The 19,917-nt window shown below is 45.5% G+C and overlaps 1 protein-coding gene across 13 annotated transcripts in view; it reads right to left on the bottom strand.

Annotated features, from left to right (window-relative positions):
* Window positions 1–19,917, bottom strand: part of RYR3 (ryanodine receptor 3) — a 548,224-nt gene that overhangs the window by 183,374 nt on the left and 344,933 nt on the right. For 12 of the 13 annotated variants that reach the window (XM_043919301.1, XM_043919310.1, XM_043919307.1 and 9 more), the window contains exons 28-32: window positions 12,764–12,972; window positions 11,002–11,177; window positions 10,069–10,105; window positions 8,129–8,292; window positions 5,001–5,166 (exon numbers count right to left, since the gene is read on the bottom strand). In XM_043919301.1, coding sequence (XP_043775236.1) covers window positions 5,001–5,166; window positions 8,129–8,292; window positions 10,069–10,105; window positions 11,002–11,177; window positions 12,764–12,972 — 752 coding nt within the window. The remainder of the gene's footprint in view (window positions 1–5,000; window positions 5,167–8,128; window positions 8,293–10,068; window positions 10,106–11,001; window positions 11,178–12,763; window positions 12,973–19,917) is intronic. The other variant, XM_043919304.1, reaches the window with a different exon arrangement.

Genomic DNA, 19,917 nt, shown 5'->3' with positions numbered 1-19,917 from the left:
CTGATTCTTGTGAATGTATGGCAAAAACCACCACAATATTATAAAGTAATTAGCCTCCAATTAAATTTTTTAAAAAAAGAGCCGAGGAAACATCATTCCTAATGCACAATTAAAAAATAAAAAAGAATGAAGCCTGGCTGACAACTTGACCACAGCCTTGGGAGATGCCGACTCCAGATAAATTGGGACCCAGATAAATTGTGCCCTGACTCCTGATCCATGGACACCATGGGATGATGAATGAATGCTTCTAAGTCACTGAAAGTAAAGTGAAAGTGTTAGTTGCTCAGTTGTGTCTGACTCTTTGCGACCCTATGGACTGTAGCCCGCCAGGCTCCTCTGTCCATGGAATTCTTCAGACAAGAATATTGGAGAGGGTTGCCATTCCTTTCTCCAGGGGGATCTTCCCGACCCAGGGACTGAACCTGGGTCTCCTGCATTGCAGGCAGATTCTTTACCATCTGAGCCACCTGGGAGGCCCTTTAAGTCACTGAGTTTGTGGTAATTTGTTATGAGGCAATAGAAAATGAATATAGTGATTTTCCTTTCTTCCAGGATATTTGTTACAGGCTTCTTGTAAATAATAAACTTCCTCAATGCATTTAGACATAATATTTATAAACACATTTTTAGGACTGGAAATGACTTAAAGGATTGTCTGGTTCATAGCTGTTGGCTTATGATGAAGTGGCCAGACTGGTTAAACACCAGGCTTGTTCCCAGCATATGGCATTCAAGCATACTGCAGTGGGCTCACGTTTCAGATAATACAGTTGCTTTATACCTGATGCTTCAGGTATCTCTGGATGATTATAAAAGGATGATGCTAGTAAAACTAATAGGTAGGGACGGAGCTGCTAGAACTGCCTAGGCTATGTCTAAAATAAGCTTTACTGCAGACATTCAACAGTTATTTAGTGCCTAGCACATACCTGCTTTGTGCCAGGATCTGGGTTTATGGGTGATAGACACAAATGGGAAATTCTGATTTGCTGCTGTGTGACTTTGGTCACAAGGCAAGAGTCATCTTTAGGCTGGCCCCAGATTTCTCAAATACTCTAACAGGTAACATTCTAGAACAACGTGTGCCTCTCAGGTCATTGCAACTTGAAGCAAGCAGAGGTCTGGTGGGTGAGAAAACTTTGCCTGAATTAGCCAGGTGGAAGAGAGAGAAATGCACTCACTCAGAGATTTCTGATGCTGAACTAAATCATACCATCATGGGGAGTGACAGGCTGAAGAAGGCTGCACGTTTTTTTAGGTCCCTTGGGAATGATCGCTGCAAATGTCATAAGCTACCCAGTCAAATGGCAGGGTCCTCCTCAAACTTCCCTGCAGAGAGGAGGTCCTTGAAAGCATGCAGGATGGATGCTCTGGGATTGGTTTATTTCTACCATCAGCGTACATTCCCACCACAATGAACAATGGAAACTTTTCTTCAATCACCAAAATAACAAGAACACACAAGTGTTAGCTCCTGATGGGTGTCCTTAATAAGAAAAGAGACTGCAATTGATGGTGTGGTAAGTGGAATATCCTAGATGGCCCTCCTGACTGCTCAGTTAGTCCTGTGATCCTGGATGTCATGGGGCAAAACTGATTCTGTTAGCAAGGGTACTAACCAGCTGACCTTAAGATAGAGACAGTATCCTTGTGGGCCTAATTCAGTCGCACGAATTCTTAAAAACAGGTGTTTTCTCTTGCTGGGGGCAGAAGGGAAAATCAGAAATTCAAAACATGAGAAGAACCAGGTGTGCCCCTGTTGGCTTTAAGGATGGAAGAGGGCCATATGAGAGCGAATGTGGGTACCTCTGGGAGCAGAGATGGGTCAGCCACCAAGGCAGTGGGGACCTCGGAACCTCTGCCCACAACCGCAACTGGATCCTGCTGACAATGTGAAGGAGCTTGCAAGGGAGGGTGCCCAGAGCCTCAGGACAGAGCCAGCTCAGTCCAGCTGACACCTTGATTTTGGCCTCGTGTGCACCTGGGCAGAGAACCCAGTCAAATCTACGGAACCATGAAATGATAAATGGATGCTGCTTGAAGCTACTAATTCTGTTGGTAATGTTAGGCAGCAACTAAAAATCTAGTGACTTCCCAGCCAACTTGGTCGGTTTGATAACAAATACTTAGCAAGCACTCCCTGGGTGCCAGGTACCACAGTTTCATGTGCAGGGATACGGGAGTGAACCCGGGAGGGGGAGGCAGCCCCCGCCCTCAAGGAGCTTATATTCTGGAAGGGGTACTGCAGCCTGATGGAGTAAGCAGCGAGTCCAGATCTGAGGCCGCCACGAAGTGCCATGGACTTTCTTCCCTTTGTGTCTAAGGTACTTTTTATCGCTGGCTGATCTACTCTGTCTTTGCAATGATGGACATTCTATCTCTAATCATGTGTGAAGGTCAGGGCGTAGGAAACAGCCTGAATTGAAAGGTAACCCCTCTCGTAAATCTGAATCTCACAGCTGGCCTCTGCTCGCAGAGCTGTGCGGCTGGGATGGCAGTAACTGAGGACTATCTCTTGAACATACATTTTATTTCTCATTTCTCCCATGATTACATTAAGTGAGACAGAAAAAGCGTTTCAGATTGCGTCACAGTATTTAACGGGAAGGTCTGGAAACCTTGGAGAGAATCCTTCTCTTATTATTTTGGTTGCTGGTCCTTTCTGAATGGAAAGCCAGTGTATAAATATTACTACCCTGCTTTCCTCAAGATAATTGAAAAATGAAAATGGCTACAACTGCAGAATAATAATTATCCCAGGGCTGGGAGACCAGACACATGGCTGGACATGTTAACTGTCTTGTCGGGAATGAGAAGGGGGCTGGGTGGGTGGGAGTTTCCGGAGGGTCCCTGCTCAGAGCCCTGACCTCCTCCCCATTCCCACCTCAGGGTGGGAGCTGGCTGGAAGCCCTGAGCAGAGTCATGAGGATTTACACACATGGAGTTGTACCATCCACCCCGGGGTGCAGATACCAATAGGCAGCTCAGACAACTGACCAGCTTCACATCATCCAGGAACTGCTGTGAAAGACAGGACACAAATGGCAGAGTGTCTGCTCTTTGTTCTAACATCTTCTTATCATCATAGGCTCTTTCCTGAAGCAGGCAAGTCATAGCTGCTGCAAATGCCATGGGTTGGGTTTTATTTATTTATTTAGGGACCTTAAATGTGATTAGATGCCTTGGAACTCTCAGCAGCTCAGGGAGGACCCTTTAGTCAAACTCATTTCAAAAGTTAATGGGAAAAAGCTAATGGATTCTGAAGGACGGTAGTAATGTATATAAGCCTCCTCTCAGGGGACTTAGAGGGGAGGGGAAGGTGGAATCATGAGAAAGTACTGGAAGAACAGTACATTACTTTCTGCTTCAAAGCCCGGTTTGGCAAAGGCCTCTTTCTGGGAGTGGCTGGTGGGGTCCCAGCTGCTGGGTAGTGGTGGTGATTCCAGTTCTTTCCAGGAGGAGGAACAGCCCCCAGTGTAGTGTGCAGGGGGCTACCCACTGCAGGAGATGCTGGGGAAGACCGCCCACTGGCAGACTGCCCCTGGCCCCCAGGAAGGGCTCTGCCTGTGTTTTTACTCACTTAACATTTCAGATTTGGGGCGGCTACAGACCCCTGCTCTCCAACCACAAGCCAGACAAACGGCTGGGGCTTTTCAGCCTGGAGGCTGTAACTTGGGCTGATTCTGGAATCTGGGGTTTTAGCCATTGACACAGGAGCCATAATACAGCAGAGCTTTTTATCCACTGCAGTTGGCTGAGCTCCCCTCAACACTGTTTGCCATTGTCCTGAGAACTCTTCCAGAGTTCCTCAATGCTTCCTAATTCCTCCCTACCTTTCCAAATTTGTTACCACCAACCATTACCCACTCTAGTCTGTCCATCATTCCTCAAACAGAGACATCACTTATGCCTTTATCTCCATTATGCTTTTGTGCCCTTCTTTCAACCGAGTACATACCTCTCTCTCTACCTGGAAGTATTCTGTTTCATAATCAAGATTTCTCTGTAACAAATTTTTCTTGACCACTCTCCATGGAAGCAGACTCCTCCTTCTCTGAACTTGAATAACACTCTATCCATACATACAGGAAGCTTTCCATTCTACCTTTGAAGTGTCAAGAAAGTTTAATACAGAAATCTAATTCCCTAACTTAGCCTTTCTCATGGTATGCTCTGTAGAACTCTGAGCTGACAGAATATTACTAATTGTTAAATTAAAAAAAAAGAAAGCTTTTCTTGGTTAAGTGAGAAATGGTTGGCTAGGTTTCTTTCTGAACCATTTCTTAAAGTTTTCCTGTACTAACATTCTACTGCAAGGAAGACATAATTTGTGGCATTTCCCAAGCTTACTTGGCCAACAAAGGTGAAAAATCCAACTTAAAGCAGATTAGCTTTCTTGCGGTTAATGACAGGTAAACCTACATGTATATAATTGATAGTTTCCCCATGGAGTTCTGTCAGTTTATAGTCAGTGAAAGAGGGAGATACATTATTTATGTAAATGCAGTTTTTAAAGGACCCTGCAAAGAAGCCATAGTGAATGAGAGTAACGTTTTTTGCAAAGGGAATACTCCCTGGCAAAGTAATCAGTTTTTATAGGTCTATATTTTGAGCACAGAAGTTTCTTAAAGTGAGGAGTACCTCTGTTGACCTTTTAGACTTTGCATCTTATATAGTATAGGTAATGTGAAAGTTGCACAGGAAATGCTGATGGAATTAATGAATAGCCTTTCAGAGCCCACCACCACAGAAAAGCCTTCTTATCGTCTAGAAAGATGACCAGCATTTCTAATCAACCAATAAATAAGATCTTTCCCTCTCTGCACAAAATGAAGTCACTTTGTTCTTGTTTGTTTTCTTAGATAGCTTTGGACCACGTGGGTACATCAACTCCATGTGTTGTGGTGAAGATGCCAACCACGCAGAAGACTGAGGAGCAGCGCCCTGAGCATCCAGGCCTGGGATGCCACCGTCATGGTCCCCAAAGCCACTCCTACCTGGTAGCAGGTGCCAAGTTCCCTCCCGTTGGCAGAAAAGGACAACATGCCCATCGCCAGATCCACGAGGCAGCCGATCTCCAGGTCCACGTTGCTGCGACTCGCTCTTTGGGATGTAGCCACGATGTCCCCACCCCAGACCATGTAGCAATTGCTGCGTTTCACACTAGGAGCCAGAGAGAGCCAAAGACAAAGAATAACCTGGACTGGGGCAGTTTGCAGTCAAGACTCAGGACTGAAATGCCCCCAAAGCCTCCAAGGAGGCTTTCCAATCAGCCCCCAATAACTGTTTTTCTTAAGTGAATTCACTGAGTTTAGGAATGTGGCAATTTATCTGCTTCAAAGAGCAGAGTGTTCAGGTCATCTGTTTCCTGGCTCATTGTCAATTCACGTTTCTGAAACAGATAACAGGGACCACAGTATTAGAGGGGAGAACTGAAGGTGCATGTGGACTTAAAGAGAGGTTTGGTATAAGAGGTAGGAACAAAAAGGTCTGTGTCCTGAATCCCAGCTCAGTGCCAGGGTAAAAGGCCACTGAACACTTGAGATGCAGGCCCACATTCCCTAGGATGGCAGACCTGGGCCACGGAAGACTTGCAAAATGTATAAGGTTAATCTCTGATGTCCTCTCGCCTCCTGACCTGTACTGCCTGCCCTCCCAGCTGTCCGGAGTCCTGCCTTCTGCACCCTCACCCTTCCACACCTACGCACTTGGGTACCTTTCTCAGCTAGCTGGCCACCACCCCCACGAAGAAAACTCCATCATAGGCATTTAGATGAAAATGCTAACTATAATAACCAAAAGATTTTGAAGCCCCAAAGCCCAATTTCTTAATGGTAAGATTTCAACCACTGGATGGGCCCTGGAGAAGCAGTACATGGGTTCCCAGAGCCGCTTATGATGGCTGAGGGCAAGCCCAGCCCTGGTGTGTCCATCTGAGGGGCCTGAGAACTTAAAGTTGCATCAAATGACTTGTCTCAGGCTAAAGGACTTCCCTGGTGGCTCAGATGGTAAAGAATCTGCCTTCAATGCAGGAGACCTGGGTTCAGTCCCTGGGTTGGGAAGATCCCCTGGAGGAAGGCATAGCAACCCACTCTGGTATTCTTGCCCCGAGAATCCCCATGGACAGAGGAGTCTGGCGGGCTATAGTCCATGGGGTTGCAAAGAGTTGGACACAACTGAGTGACTGAGTGACTAAGTACATACAAAGGAGAAAGTGACTGTATATGGGACACTACATCAGCCCTTCAAACTTCCTAAGGTCGATCTGATTTTGCCTTGGAAAGCCAAGAGTTTGATTAGAATTCTCCCAGGTTCTTTCTGATTCTCGAAGTCTATCACTTTGCCCAACAACTAGAAATCCCCTTTGTAAGCATGCCTTCACCTCCTCTGCTTGCCTCTTCTCTAGGGCACCAGTGGGGCTGGTTTCCCAGTGTAAATGCCCTCAGGCAGAGCCAATGCAAACTGCTCCTTTCAAGTGAGTTATAGCCATTGCTAGATTTTCATTAAGGTTAAACAGCAGCTGTGTTACTACTGCTTCCCAGTGATTAGACTACTAAGTACATTGATGACTACAGAATTCAGTTAATAATGTATGAAAGTCATGGGAGTGTGAAGTGCTACACTTTGGTCCTGTTTTAAAGGGCGCAAGTTTGAAATGCCCGAAAACATCTGAAAATCGATCCCGTGTTTATTTCTTATTATACAAGACAAAGAACCAAGAGTTCTTGAGCACCTACTATTTACTGCATCTTATTCTAGGTGCCAATGTATCACATACTTTTCTCAATGAATGTGGACTGAGGCTCAGATAAATAAAATCATCAGTCTGGTGTGGCTCAGCCAGAAAACTGGAGCGAGGGACCCAGCTGGGAGGAGACCGTCTGGCTTTTTGTTCTTTTGGCTGAAGAGTGACGTCTGGACTGGACAAGGTCTTTCACATACTCTCCTCTGTAACCAAACCAGATATTGCATTTGGTCACAGCATCTCCTTTGGATCTCACAACATGATGGACACTCAGTTATGGTAATAAGAGTGATGTTTATTGAGTACTTGGGTCAAGGCACTGTTGCAGGCACTTATCTATGTTTTACCTCAAACCTCGTAACACTCTGTTAGATTACAACTATTATTCTCATTTTATGGATGAGGAGATTTAGACCCAGGGTGGTTAAGTAACAGGCCCAAAGTCACACCTCTAGAAAGCAATGGAACCCAGTTTAAAATGGGGGCAATCTGCTTCCAAACTCTGTCCTCTTAACTACCCGCCACCATGGTCTCGCAGGACACAGCAATCACGCCTGACCTCGGCCCCTAGACTTTGATGAGCAAGTAGCATCTAAAGAGCATTGATTGCAAAACATCCTGGCTTTTTAGGGATAAAGGTCAGCCTGAGGACCAATTTCTTGCATTTCTGTATAAGTCTATAAGGGCAAGGACTCTAGGGAATCTCACTGAGGTGGAAATAAAGTCTGCTGGTTCATCTCTGGGGCAATGCTGGCCAAAGATCTTTTTTTCTGATGGCAGTTCTAGTGGACTGGTGGGAGGATATGGGTGTACCTAAGACATGTTTTTCTTCAATATCCCTAATTTCTACCCAGCGGTAATTATTCCTGAATTCGTCATGTCTCTTTGATGGTCTTTATTCTTTCAGCCATTACCAACTTTTAGGATGGGGAGTTCTGAGTTGATCAGCTGCTGTGTGATGTGGTACATCTTTTTATTTCTTTGGAATTTATTTCCCTCAAGCACTTGAGGATTTTTCTCTGGCTTGTTCTAATGTTGCAGAACTTGGGACTTGCCCAGAAATCACAGAGAAAAGACTTAGAGGGAGCTTAGACCTCTCAATTGTCCATCTGTATTTCCCATTCCTGGGTCATGTTTTATATACGTAATGAAACCCCTTTATTTTGGCTGATAATAACTTCTCCCACCATAGTACCCGCTCCACCGCCCCGCCTCAAGCTCATTCACTCAAGGATTTTAAGCCTGTGCTTTTTTTTCCCTCTTTATAATAGAAGTTGGGATGTTTCCTTCTTTGAGTTGTGAGCAGAGAGAGGAAAAAGACTGCTGGATGAGGGAGGGAGGAACCTGATGGCCAAACCTGCCCCTTGGAAGTCCTCTTACCTTTCGTGGACTCGGCCTCTTTCGTCCCCCAGAGTAACAGTCACAGTACAGTTTTTATTCAGGTCAAACTTTTCACTGTACAAGTGATAATCCGGAGTCACCCATCCGACCCACACGCAGGAGGGGTCCTGTCCGGCAAAGATGCGGATTGCATAGTAGCACTGCTGGGGAGAGACCACAGATGGAGTGAGTGACCCCAGTTGGGGGGAATGGGCTCGCGAGGTAGACATTACACAGCAGCCCACTTGGCCGCTTTCTTAGAAAGCACACTCTGTCCTGAGGTGTACCGCTGCTCTCTGGACTAGGGGCAGGGCTGATGAGGGAACTGGGCTTCCTTGTTTTCCCGCTTTCTCTTGTGCTTTAGCACCTAGACAGTCAGGCACCTAATCTGTCACCCTCTGCCCAGAAGATGCTGCTGCTGCAGAGATTAGAGGCAGCCACTCAACGGTCAGCGTAGAACCCTCACCCTCTTCTGGTTCCCCGGGCTGCTGGGGGGAGCTGGGCACTGTCTATGCTTTCAGAGAGAACAGTCAAGGTTCAGAGAACAAGGCCACTTGCCACTTCTGCAGAGAAGTCCAGGGATATATTTTTTTAAGTCTTAAAAAGGATGCTACAAAAGAAAAAGCCCACATTGTGGCCAAATGTGCTTCATACGGTCATTAGGCTCAGTGACAGGCAGGGCTGAAAACTACAGCCATTCTTGGTAGGCACTGTAACAGTTTGTGAAGTTTATCACTATGTTGTAATAGCAACTGAAGCACTGAATTAAGTGACTGCTTCATCATTTTCTTTATGAAACTGAACACATTTATTCTAAATGAAGTCGTATTTGTTGTTATCTCCAGTTTTTTGATTGGAAGAGAAAAGAGTCAGCCAGACACAACCTGTGCTGGAATCTTGGCCCTGGCAGCTATTAATCGTGTGACCTTAGACAAGTCATTTGTCTTCCGTGTCTTGGAGTGCAAGAGATTGTTCATCTCCCAGGGTTGCAGTGGAAATTAAGGGGGAAGGTGATACAGTGTACTCACTGCAGTGTCTGCACATAGCAAGTGTGTGACACGCCAAGGCAAGAAACTTATGCCTGACAATTAACCTATGAATACCGGCTTGCAGGATAACTTTATAGAAGGGGTGATGTGCATTTCTGACAAAGAATTTTGTTTGTATTTTTTTTTTTTTTTGGTCAGGGGCTAAATAAAGATGTGTTGCTGTTGTTGAGTTGCTAAGTCGTGTCTGGTTCTTTGCAACCCCATGTCCTATAGCCCACCAGGCTCCTCTGTCCATGGGGCTTCCTAGGCAAGAATACTGGAGTGAGTTGCCATTTCCTTCTCCGGGGATTTTCCTGACCCAGGGATCAGATCCCAATCTCCTGCACTGGAAGGCAGATTCTTTACCACTGAACCACCAGGAAAGCTCAAAAGGAAGAAAGAAATTAGGAAGCACTGCTTTCTGACCACTGTTTATAGAAAAAGAACCAAAAGCAGCCTCCATCTTCTGAGCTTGCTCCCTGCTCCTTTTGCTCATTTGACTGCTTTCAACAGTCAAATCCTGGCACTGCTCAGAGAGATGGGAGAGTTGATTCACAGAAGTTTACATAAAAGAGCAAACAAAAGGATTAAATTAACAGCCCCCCTTTCCCCCTCAACTGATGTTCCTTTCAATCAGAAAGGCAGTGCTGGGTCCCTGGTGGACACCAAGTACAGAATGGTGCCCAATTAGATGCTCTAGGTAGAGTTCTGTTTTGCACTGAATAACTGTTTTTCTTTCCCCCACTTGAGAGATACCATAGATATGTTCTGGAAGCATTAAGATGGATATTAAAAGGCAGAGTAATTGGCAATTAAAGAGGATCTCTAGACAGATCTTTGCTGTAAGGGGCATATTACCAGGCATGGCAAAGAATCCAATAATTAAAACCATAATTGAGCACATTTACTTACTGTTGTTGTTTGAGAGAGTATTTCTTGCATCTGTTTCCTGGGGGGGAAGATAATCCATGTTTTAGTTCTTCAGTTCTATAAAGAAGCCCACAAGTCTGACAGGCAATTGATCTACCTTTAATGATGAAGACAAGTTTAGGAAGCTGGCTATTTCCCACATATGAGTGATCCCAACTGATCTTGGAACTTTTCATCTGCAACCTGCTACCGGCAGGCAGGACTGTGCCTTCCAACTCTTGTCTCTCAGCCCAGATGTAAGCTAGGGCAAGGAGGAGGCTGGAGAGATGGTAATAATGTAGGCAGGGATACCCTGGGATACATTATCCTGTTCTCTCAAACAGCTTTGCTTGTTTAAAGCTTGGTAGATAGTAAAACTCTTGAGGAGACCTGCAGGAGCCATACATCAGCGATTAAAACTAGACATGAAAGGGAAGAAAGAGAGCAAGGAATATATTCCTTATCAGGCAGAAGGAAGTCACATTACTCATGAGTCACACAGCTACTGGGTTGGACTCTGGCCATAGTTATGCAAAGAAGGCAGTATCTGCCTACAGAAGCTTCTGATTTCACACAATGGCAATAACAATTGCACCCTCTCACGCACTTACATTCTTTTCTACTCCCAAACAGAGGAATTACAGGTTGCAAGGAGGCTAGGGACTCAGAGAGCTTGAGAAGAGCAGAAACGTGTCCACTGGATGTGACATTGTTAAGCTTGATTGGCCCTCTAGTTGTACACTGTGCGCATACACACACATGCATGGGCACACACACGTGTGAGCACACATCCTTCTTTCTCTCCTGACTGAAAGCAGAGGGAACCCTACAGACCGGACTCCAGTTGTGCCATGGTGCAGCAAGCAGCAGACAAAAAGTCACCTTTGCAGCAGACACGCTGAGCCCCTCTGAGAGCTGGAGCCGCCCCCTCCTCACCTTTTCTGGAAAGCATCACTGTCCAGACAGGGGCTGTGGCTGAAGGAGGCGTGGCACTCGACGGGCACGCTCAGGCGGCAGTAGATCATGGTGGCACTGCTGTTCTGGGTGCCGAATGTCTTGTGGGTCACCTTGAGGCAGGGAGGGGTATCCAGGGTGCCGTCGATCCTCACCACCTGGAAATGCCACCAGCCTCACGTGACAGCCTGACCCCCGCCTACTCTCTCTGCCCTCACTGACCACCTACGGAAGGCTTTCTGCGAACTGCAAAGGTGGTCATGAGTGGTAACCCAACCATTACCCTTATCCTAACGTGGACCCTGCCCAATAAAATATCACAGACCCACCTCTGGCTGGGGAGATTAGGGATTCAAAAACATGACTGCTGGGTTTTCTGCAAGCTCAGGGGCGTCAGGCAGCAGGGGTGTTGCAGTGTGTTTGCTGATGCTGACCTTTTAGGAAGGTGGCGAGTGGCTAAAGAAGAAACTTTCCATAGGTTTCCCATGTCAGCAGGCATGAGAATATCTAAGGGAGAAGGCACCAGAAAGCCCAAGACTCCAGAAGTGACATTAGAGTTTCCTCAGAGGACCCTGTGGATTGCCCACCTTTACCACAGTTGCAGCCTGAGCCACACAGAGGCTCCCGACAAAGAAGGAAATTCCCAGCTCCAGGGTGTGAGCTCTTCGAGGAGTGCAGTGGAGGAGGAAAGATCACAACTGGATGTTTGAAGTGTATGTGCGGGGGTGGGATGGGGAGCAGAGGAAGTGAGCAGACTTACAAGACGATTTTGTTATGACCTGAGCACTTCTCCCTGCATTCTAGAGCACAGTTCCCATTCTGCGGTCCATGAGCATGCTTACCTAGGTTTGTGGGGTCTGCATATTTTTCTAAGTGGAGGGTCTCTAGAGCCCATCGGTTTGTCAAAGGGGCTCATGACTTCCAAAAAGTTTATAAGCCAGTTTTCTAAAGTAACTTATCAGGTAGAAATCGGAGAAATTCAAGTCTCTACTGTTTAAGGGTTTGGGGGAAAGGGGAGGATGAAGAGCTGATGCTTGCTGAATTCAGACTGGGAGGTGAGTGAAGGAGACTTATACTCTGGTGGAAGTGAGCCTTTGAATCTAATGCTTCAGTGGAGTTGATCTGTCTGACATCCCATCAGCTTCCATCCCACCCCGACACCATGAAAAAATCGTGGTGTGTGTGGGTGATGCAGAGCAAAGAGATGTAGAACCAGAACCCAAATCAGGATCCTTACAATCTTTGGCTTCTCTGCCTCTCTGCTCCCCACATAAGGTACGAGCACCATAATCAACTACTGCACCTCCACCTAAAAAGCTGGAGATGGTTCTGCAGGAATTAAACACAGCCTAAAAGACATTAAGTCCTGAGCAGAGGAGAACAATGACCGGGACGTATCATCTTAAGTGCAGGTATTGAACTATTTTAGGAAAATGACATTTAAGGACTCTAGATGCTGTTTTGCTCTAATATTACTATAGCAACATCTGGAGAAAATGTAGTGACCCAAAAATTTGGGGATATGGATCTGCAAGGTGGTTGGTTACCCCTTGTAAGATGCCACTCAGCTGCCACAACTAAGGTGCCTGTAATGACAGCTCTGGAGTCTGGCAAGGAGGTGACTGGGGACAGCCAGGGCGTGGACTTAGGCAAGAACCAGCTGTTACGGGAACATCAGTGGGAGCTCAGTGCCTGGGTCCCCCTGCCCTGCCAGGGCCCCCCACGATGTGCACGTGTAGCATACCTCTATCTGTGGATGATCCTTGGGCACGTTGACAAATGTTGGGAGGCGTTTGCTGAACCACATGGCCACATCGCGATTCATGTTGACAGCAAAAGGCTCAAAGCCCTCTTGGAGGCCGCACATGGTATAAAACTTGAAGGTGCTGGCATCCATCCCGAGGTTCATGCGGCCGATCTGAGACAGCCCCAGAGAGCAGATGGGCACGAAGCCTGCAGAGTGGTGAGAGAGCTCGGTCAGCCTGCAGGACTGTCCTGGGAGGCTGGGAGGAAGCAGAACCCTTGCTTCCTCCACAGCTTTGAGTCCCAGTAGAAAAGATAGGACAGCATCCTTTTCTTTCTTCCTGGCCCACATACTCAACAACAGGAGGCCATGTGGGGTCGATGGCTGCCCTTGGTATATGGGAAAGACAAGTGAGTCTGGTTCAAAATGATTGGCAGAAAAAACAATCATCCAGCCAAGATGTAAATAAATGTCATCTGGAAAAGTAAAACCAATAAGAGAAAAAGTGAAATTCTTTAGTTAAATTCTTAGTTAAAACTGATATTACTTGTGTGCTAAGTCACTTCAGTCATGCCCGACTCTTTGTGACCCCATGGACTGTAGCCCGCCAGGGTCCTCTGCCGATGGGATTCTCCAGGCAAGAATACTGGAAGGGGATGCCCTTCTGCAGGGGATCTTCCCTACCCAGGGATTGAATCTGCATCTCTTATGTCTCCTGCACTGGCAGGCAAGTTCTTTATCACTAGCACCAATTAGGCCCTGGGTAATTTTATGTTATCTATCTCTGGAGATATACCTTCTTTTAAATTGAGTTATAGTTGATTTACAATATTATATTAGTTTCAGGTATACAACACAGTGAATCAATATTTAAATAGATTGTATTCCATTTGAAGTTATTACAAAACAATGGCTATATTTCCCTGTGCTGTACAATATACTCTTGTTGTTTATCTCTGATACATAGTAGTCTGTGTCTCTTAATCTCATAGCCCTATCTTGCTCCTCCCCTCTACCTTCTCCCCACTGTTTATCACTAGTTTGTTCTCTGTATCTGTGAGTCTCTTTCTGCTTTGTTATATATATTCAGTTGTTTTATTTTTTAATTTCACCAAAAGTGATAACATACAGCATTTGCCTTTGTCAGACTTATTTCACTAAACATAATACTCTCTGGATCCACCCATGGTGCTGCAAATAGCAGAATTTCATTCTTTTTTATGGCTAACTAATATTTGTATGTGTGTGTGAACATGTGTGGTACAGGTATATACATACATATGTACATAAATATACAGACACATCATCTTTTAATCATTCATCTGTCTATAGGTACTTAGATTGCTTCCATATCTTAAACCCTGGGTAATTTTAAATTTTGCCCCAAATAAAATAATGCAAGAAGCCCAAAGAATGACTTGATGTAAACTGCCAAATTTCTCTAGGTCCCAGCATCTTCTCCAGTGAAATGAGAGGTATAATGGCTCTTGTCATTTGAGAGTATGCTAAGAAGTTTTGGATGCTAGCACTATAACTGCTTGTTTACAAAATACATCTTATAAACCCCATCCTCCCAGTCTCCTGTTACAGTCCCCTCCCTCTTAAGTAGGAAAGTGAGATTTTCAAGCAGGAGCTGTAGAAAACCGTTCGCTCCTACACTTACTGTCTCTCCAAGCTCTTTTCTGAGTCCTCATCATAATAAAGAAAGCATTGCCGTGTAGAGCAGACCCAAAGCAGAAGTTCAGATCACTTAGTGTTCTTGTTTGTGGGCTATTTATGAATCATAATTGTGGACCAACAAATCAGCAGAGTTGGGAAAGCACTAATTATCCCAGTCCTGGGAAGACATGAGGCAGGCAGCCAGAGGGCAGCTGAAGCTGCAGACTGCTCGGAAAAGGACAAAGGGCTCAGAGGCTGGAGGCTAAACCAGGGCTTGGAGCCCTCCATAAAGAAAACCGTGTCACTCCTAAGGAAGGAGTGTTTATACTGTTACCTAATTCACAAAGTTTCTATGTAAATAAGTCACATAAGTGAAAGATAAATCCCTCCCAAGCTGAGTTGGTTGTTTACAGAAACTATGAACTTATTTAGCATACTATGTGATACTGTTTAATACTACTTCTAAGTAAGAGAGCTACAGTGAAATCCTAGCAATGAAGGGGATGTCTGTATAAACAGCCTCCACCCAGGACCACTGGTGGTGGCCCCATCCCTCGGGAAGGCGGAAGGTCTGGCCGATCAGATTCATGGACCTTCCTGAGCATTGTTATGCTTCTGAGACTATGCTTCATAGCCTTTGAGATTATAATAGATGAAACTACCCCCTTCTATAGACAGAGATTTTTATAAGTAAGGAAGCTTTGAAGATATGACTCTAGTATGGAATAAGGACTACTTGTTGGCACAATTTAGGGGTGCCTGTTGGGACAGAGGGCTCTGCTTTATGCTGTGAGATGTGAAGGAAGGAAGGGAAATCATCCTGGTTGCCAGGGGCTTAGAGAAATGGGGATGACAAATAGAATGTGGGAGAGAGAATGGTGTGTGGTAAGACATCCCCTCTTGCAAGACATTACTTTTGTTTCCAACCTGGACAAGTATCACTAGAGTAGCTTTATCTGGAAGACCTGATTTTGAAGCATTCCATCCCTGATGTGAGCAGAGACATGACATCCTAAGAAAGTCTCTTGGAAGTGGAGAAAAAGGAACTCTCTGACACTGTTGATGGGGAATGTAAGTTGGTGCAGCTACTATGGAGAACAGTATAGAGGTTTCTCAAAAAACTAAAAGCAGAGTTCCATATGATCCAGTATTCACAATCCCAGGCATATATCTGGAAAAAATTATAATTTAAAAAGATTTTTGTGCCCCTATACTCAGAGCAGCACTATTTACAATAGCCAAGACTTGGAAGCAACCTAAATGTCCACTGACAAATGAATGGATAAAGAAGATGCAGTACATACACACAATGGAATACTACCCAGCCATAAAAAGGACGAAAAACTGCCATTTGCAGCAACGTGGATGGACCTAGAGATTATCATACTGAGTGAAGTAAGTCAGAGAAAGACAAATACCACAGGATATCACTTATATAAGGAATCTAAAATATGACATAAATGAACTTATCTACGAAACAGAAGCAGATCATAGACATACAGAATAGACTTGCGGTTGCCAAGGGGGGCGGGTGAGGAGGCATGTTTGAAGTTTGGGGTTAGCAAATGCAAACTATTATACACAGAATGGATAGACAACAAAGTCCTACTGTATAGCACAGGGAACTACATTTGATATCCTGTTATAAATGATAATGGAAAAGAATATGAAAAAATGCATATATATACATACACATATAGTATGTATGTGTGTGTGTGTATATAAAACTGAACCACTTGGCTATACAAGAGAAATTAACACAATATTGTAAATCAAGGGTACTTCAATAAAATCAATAAAAAAAGAAAGCCACTCTTTCCTATTCTTCTCCAATAACTTGAATGATAGGATAAGTAAGCAGCAGATTCAAAACATGAGGACTTCTGAATAACTTCAGGTCACATCAGTGACTTCCTAATTATAGACACCCTGACAATGTAAGATGCACACGGAAAGGAAAAAAGGTCATATTCGCACAAAGCCCTTTTTCTAAGGAACATGGGCTCCTCTTTGTCCCTCAGACATCAGCTGAGGGGACAGTACTTTGCTGTCCCTCTGAGTCACAGCTGCCAGCTGCCAGTCAGTGGGCAAGAGCAGGGGGGAAGGTTACAGGGGGTGAATGCCCCAGATTTAAACAGCAGTCATGCCCCGGGGCAGAGGGCTGCCCTCATTGCAGAGGAGAGCACTGGCCCTCTGGGGCAGAAGCCACCTCTACAGGGGACAGCTGAACATGCCTGAAAACAGGCTCCTCAGCAGCAGCAAAAGTCGGGTATGTCAAAGCAACGGGAGGGAGTGTCAGGGACTCCTGGGGGCTAAGTGGGCACAGCGGGGCAACTCTGTACAGCGGCAGATGAGAACCTAAATCCCAGGCTTCCATCAAAAAAACGAAACCCCAGAAAGGGCTGAGAGTGAAGCGACATCCTCAAAGGCACCAGCACTTTCTCCTGGGGAGGAATACTTTACAACTGGATCAGCTCCCTCGACCTGGTGGAGAGGCTCCAGCTAAGGATCACTCTCCACAACTTCCTCACTTGAGGCATTACAACTTCACGCAACTCAGTAACTCTGCTTGATAGAGGGAGTGACAATGATGATAAACCACACCAGCTAATATTTATCAAGTACCTTCTAGGTGTCAGGTCCTGGGCTTAGCACTCTCTGGATATATTATTGTGACTGTCTCACAGTGAGGAAACTGAGGCCTAACAAGTTGAGTAACTTGCTCAAAGGACTGTCTCCTGGAGCGTATGCAGGGCCAGCCTGTGAACAAGACTGCCAGAGGAGCCGTCCAGAGCGAGCAGCGGGGACTGAGGCCCGGATGCCGGCTCTCTAACGCTCATTCCCAGTGGCTGGCTTTGTGATGAACTCTTCCTTCACGTTTCGGATGACTTTCCCAAGTGTCATATAGGTGACTAGTTTGCCTCTGGGTCAGGCAGCTGGAGATCTTCAACCACAAAGCACTCCAGGGCCCCAGGAGAAGGGCTGCCTGTCACAAGTGGCCACACGGCTCCCTGGAGTTGGTTTGGTCTTATCTGGACGGACGGATCCACTTAGTAAGGCCACGTGGCATCACCGTGAACAACGTCACCTACACACAAGGGTCCACACTTTGTACACAACTCAACTATAACCCCCAGCTCAAATGAGACAGGAGATGTAACAAGATGGAAAAATAAAGGTGAAAAACAATACTCCATCCCAACATGCAGACTAGTAGATGCAATTATGCTGACATCATTGAAGAGGTCTGAGGAGGAAATTTGCAAACGGCATTATTTGGAACCTAGAGGTACATAAAATCCCTATTTGAGGAAAGGAATGTCAAGACCATCTTCATTTAAATGCTGCAGAGGACCCCAGGTTCTGATAAACTTTGTAACACAAGGCCTCATAGGGTTGTGTGATTAGGAAGAGGGACCCCCAGGAGGTCATCCTTTTATAATTCAGGAGCTTGGAAAGAAACCAATTCTCTAGACCACCCCAACCATGGATCCTTTTTAAAATCCCATGTCAAATTGAAGAAATTTACTGAGAGCCAATCACTCCCCAGTCATGGAAAAACTGAGATCACTGAGAGACGTGGCTGAGGGTGCAGAGACGGCCTAGACCATTCCTGGGGTGTGTCTCGGAGTCTCCATCCAGCAGTTCATGTTTGATCCATTAATTTTAATTTTCTAAGCCTCACAAAGATGGAGCTCAGGGACAGCACTGAGATTGTCAGAAGCTCCGTAGAAAACACAGGGAAGAAGAGGCCGTGTTCCCGCCACAGCCACTTCCAGAAGCATAGCACCCACCTGGGGAGAGAAGGACAGGGGGGCTCTAGGTGCCAGCGTGTTTGTGCACAGACGACAGTGACTCTGCCTGCAAGAAAGTTTCACCTGCTGCCTGTGGAAGAGCTGCTGGTAGAGCCAGAGCTGGGGGATCCGTTAAGCCCTGACAGGCCGATAGCTGAAGAGCTTGGGAGGCTGTCCCTGCAGGCGCTGAAGCTGTAGCGAAGCAGGGTGTGCCCAGGCGGTGTCTGGCAGCAGCAGCAAGGGAGACCAGTTCTAAATTAAACTCTTTCAGACATCATGTTCTGAGGTCCAGAATGATGTTCAGAATTTTATCTTCCTTTCCTTTAAATGGGATGAAAGGGAAGACTAATGGCAAAGGTTTCTCTGTGAGAGCTTCTGAGCTTCCAGATGCCTTTCGGTGACAACATTGAGAGCTGTGAGGGTGCAGGCCAGGTAGAGAACAATGATTAGGAAAACGAAGCCGATAAGAGTATGTCATCTATGATGCAGACGAGGATGGGGATGACAGCTTATAAATCACCCAGAGGAAAGAAAATCAGCCATGAATTGTAGTGCCTGCTCCCATTCCTTCCCCCAAAGGACTAAAAACACTTAGCCCAGCGGGGTAAACGGCCTGAATCAAGGCTGGGATGTTGGCTACCAGAACACACATACAAACAGGGGATTTTGCTTTCTGAGGCGCTGTAATGCACACAATGTTTTATATTCAACAGATGGTTTTCCTAACAGCTCAAGGCAAGAATTGCTGCCTCTTTCCCCTTTATGCGGAGATGCTCTATGGTTAAAGAGCTGCTCTATGGCTATTCTAAGCCTCTGGGTTATTGTCGTCAAAGAACTGCACGCAGACTCCCTTTCAATTGCCCTTCCTCTGACTCCTGAGCCATCACAGAACTGAAAAGGCCTCCCAATTATCTTGTCTCTGTGTTATTAAAGTGCAGTGCGATGCTACAGTACAATTTGTTAACATAATACAGTACAATTCTATTATAAAACAGAGTCCTAATAATAGCCTTTGTTATTCTGAAGGTCAAATCATGTCTCTCTATACAAAGGGTCGATGAGGCATCTCTTCCATTACAGCACAGACGATCTCTAAAAGCAGAGTTCTCCTAAAGCATCCCCTTTCTTTATAGTATTCTTCTGCTCAAACCCTAGGACAGCCCCCCATGTCATAGACAGTGGAGTCCAAGAAGAGTGGGCCCAGATTAGACAATACAGTTTCCTGAATAAAAAGACCAAGTCTTGGTATTCAAGGCTATAATCTGTAACTTCTCATTCTTTCCAGCTTTGTCTTCTATAAATTCCATACACAATCGTCCAAATGCTATCATCACTCTTCTGCAGTTTCTTGATTCCTCTCTATTACTCTACTTACACCCCCCTCCCCCGAGAAGACCCTTCTTAGAGATAAAAAGCTCATCTGGTGTTGCCGAGACAGCTCATATTCTTCATTTAACTTTCAGTTCCAATTCCAGTCTTCTAGAATTTTCATCCTGTATTGGTCAACTGCCATTTCTGACCTATCGCTTCGTATTGGTTACCTTTCTGGATTTTCATTTATTTTTTGAACTAGAAAATTAACTCCTTCATTTTGCTAGTATTTACATTTGTGTATACTTTAGACCACTGCTTCTCATACTTCAGAGTACATGGGAGTTGTCAGAGTATCTTGTCTGAAAGCAGTTTCTGAATCAGTAGGAC

This window comes from Cervus elaphus, chromosome 12 (assembly GCF_910594005.1).
Source record: "Cervus elaphus chromosome 12, mCerEla1.1, whole genome shotgun sequence".
In the NCBI taxonomy this organism is placed as follows: Eukaryota; Metazoa; Chordata; class Mammalia; order Artiodactyla; family Cervidae; genus Cervus; species Cervus elaphus.
The sequence above is the reverse complement of the archived record's forward strand: the minus strand, read 5'-3'. Positions and strand labels throughout refer to the sequence as shown.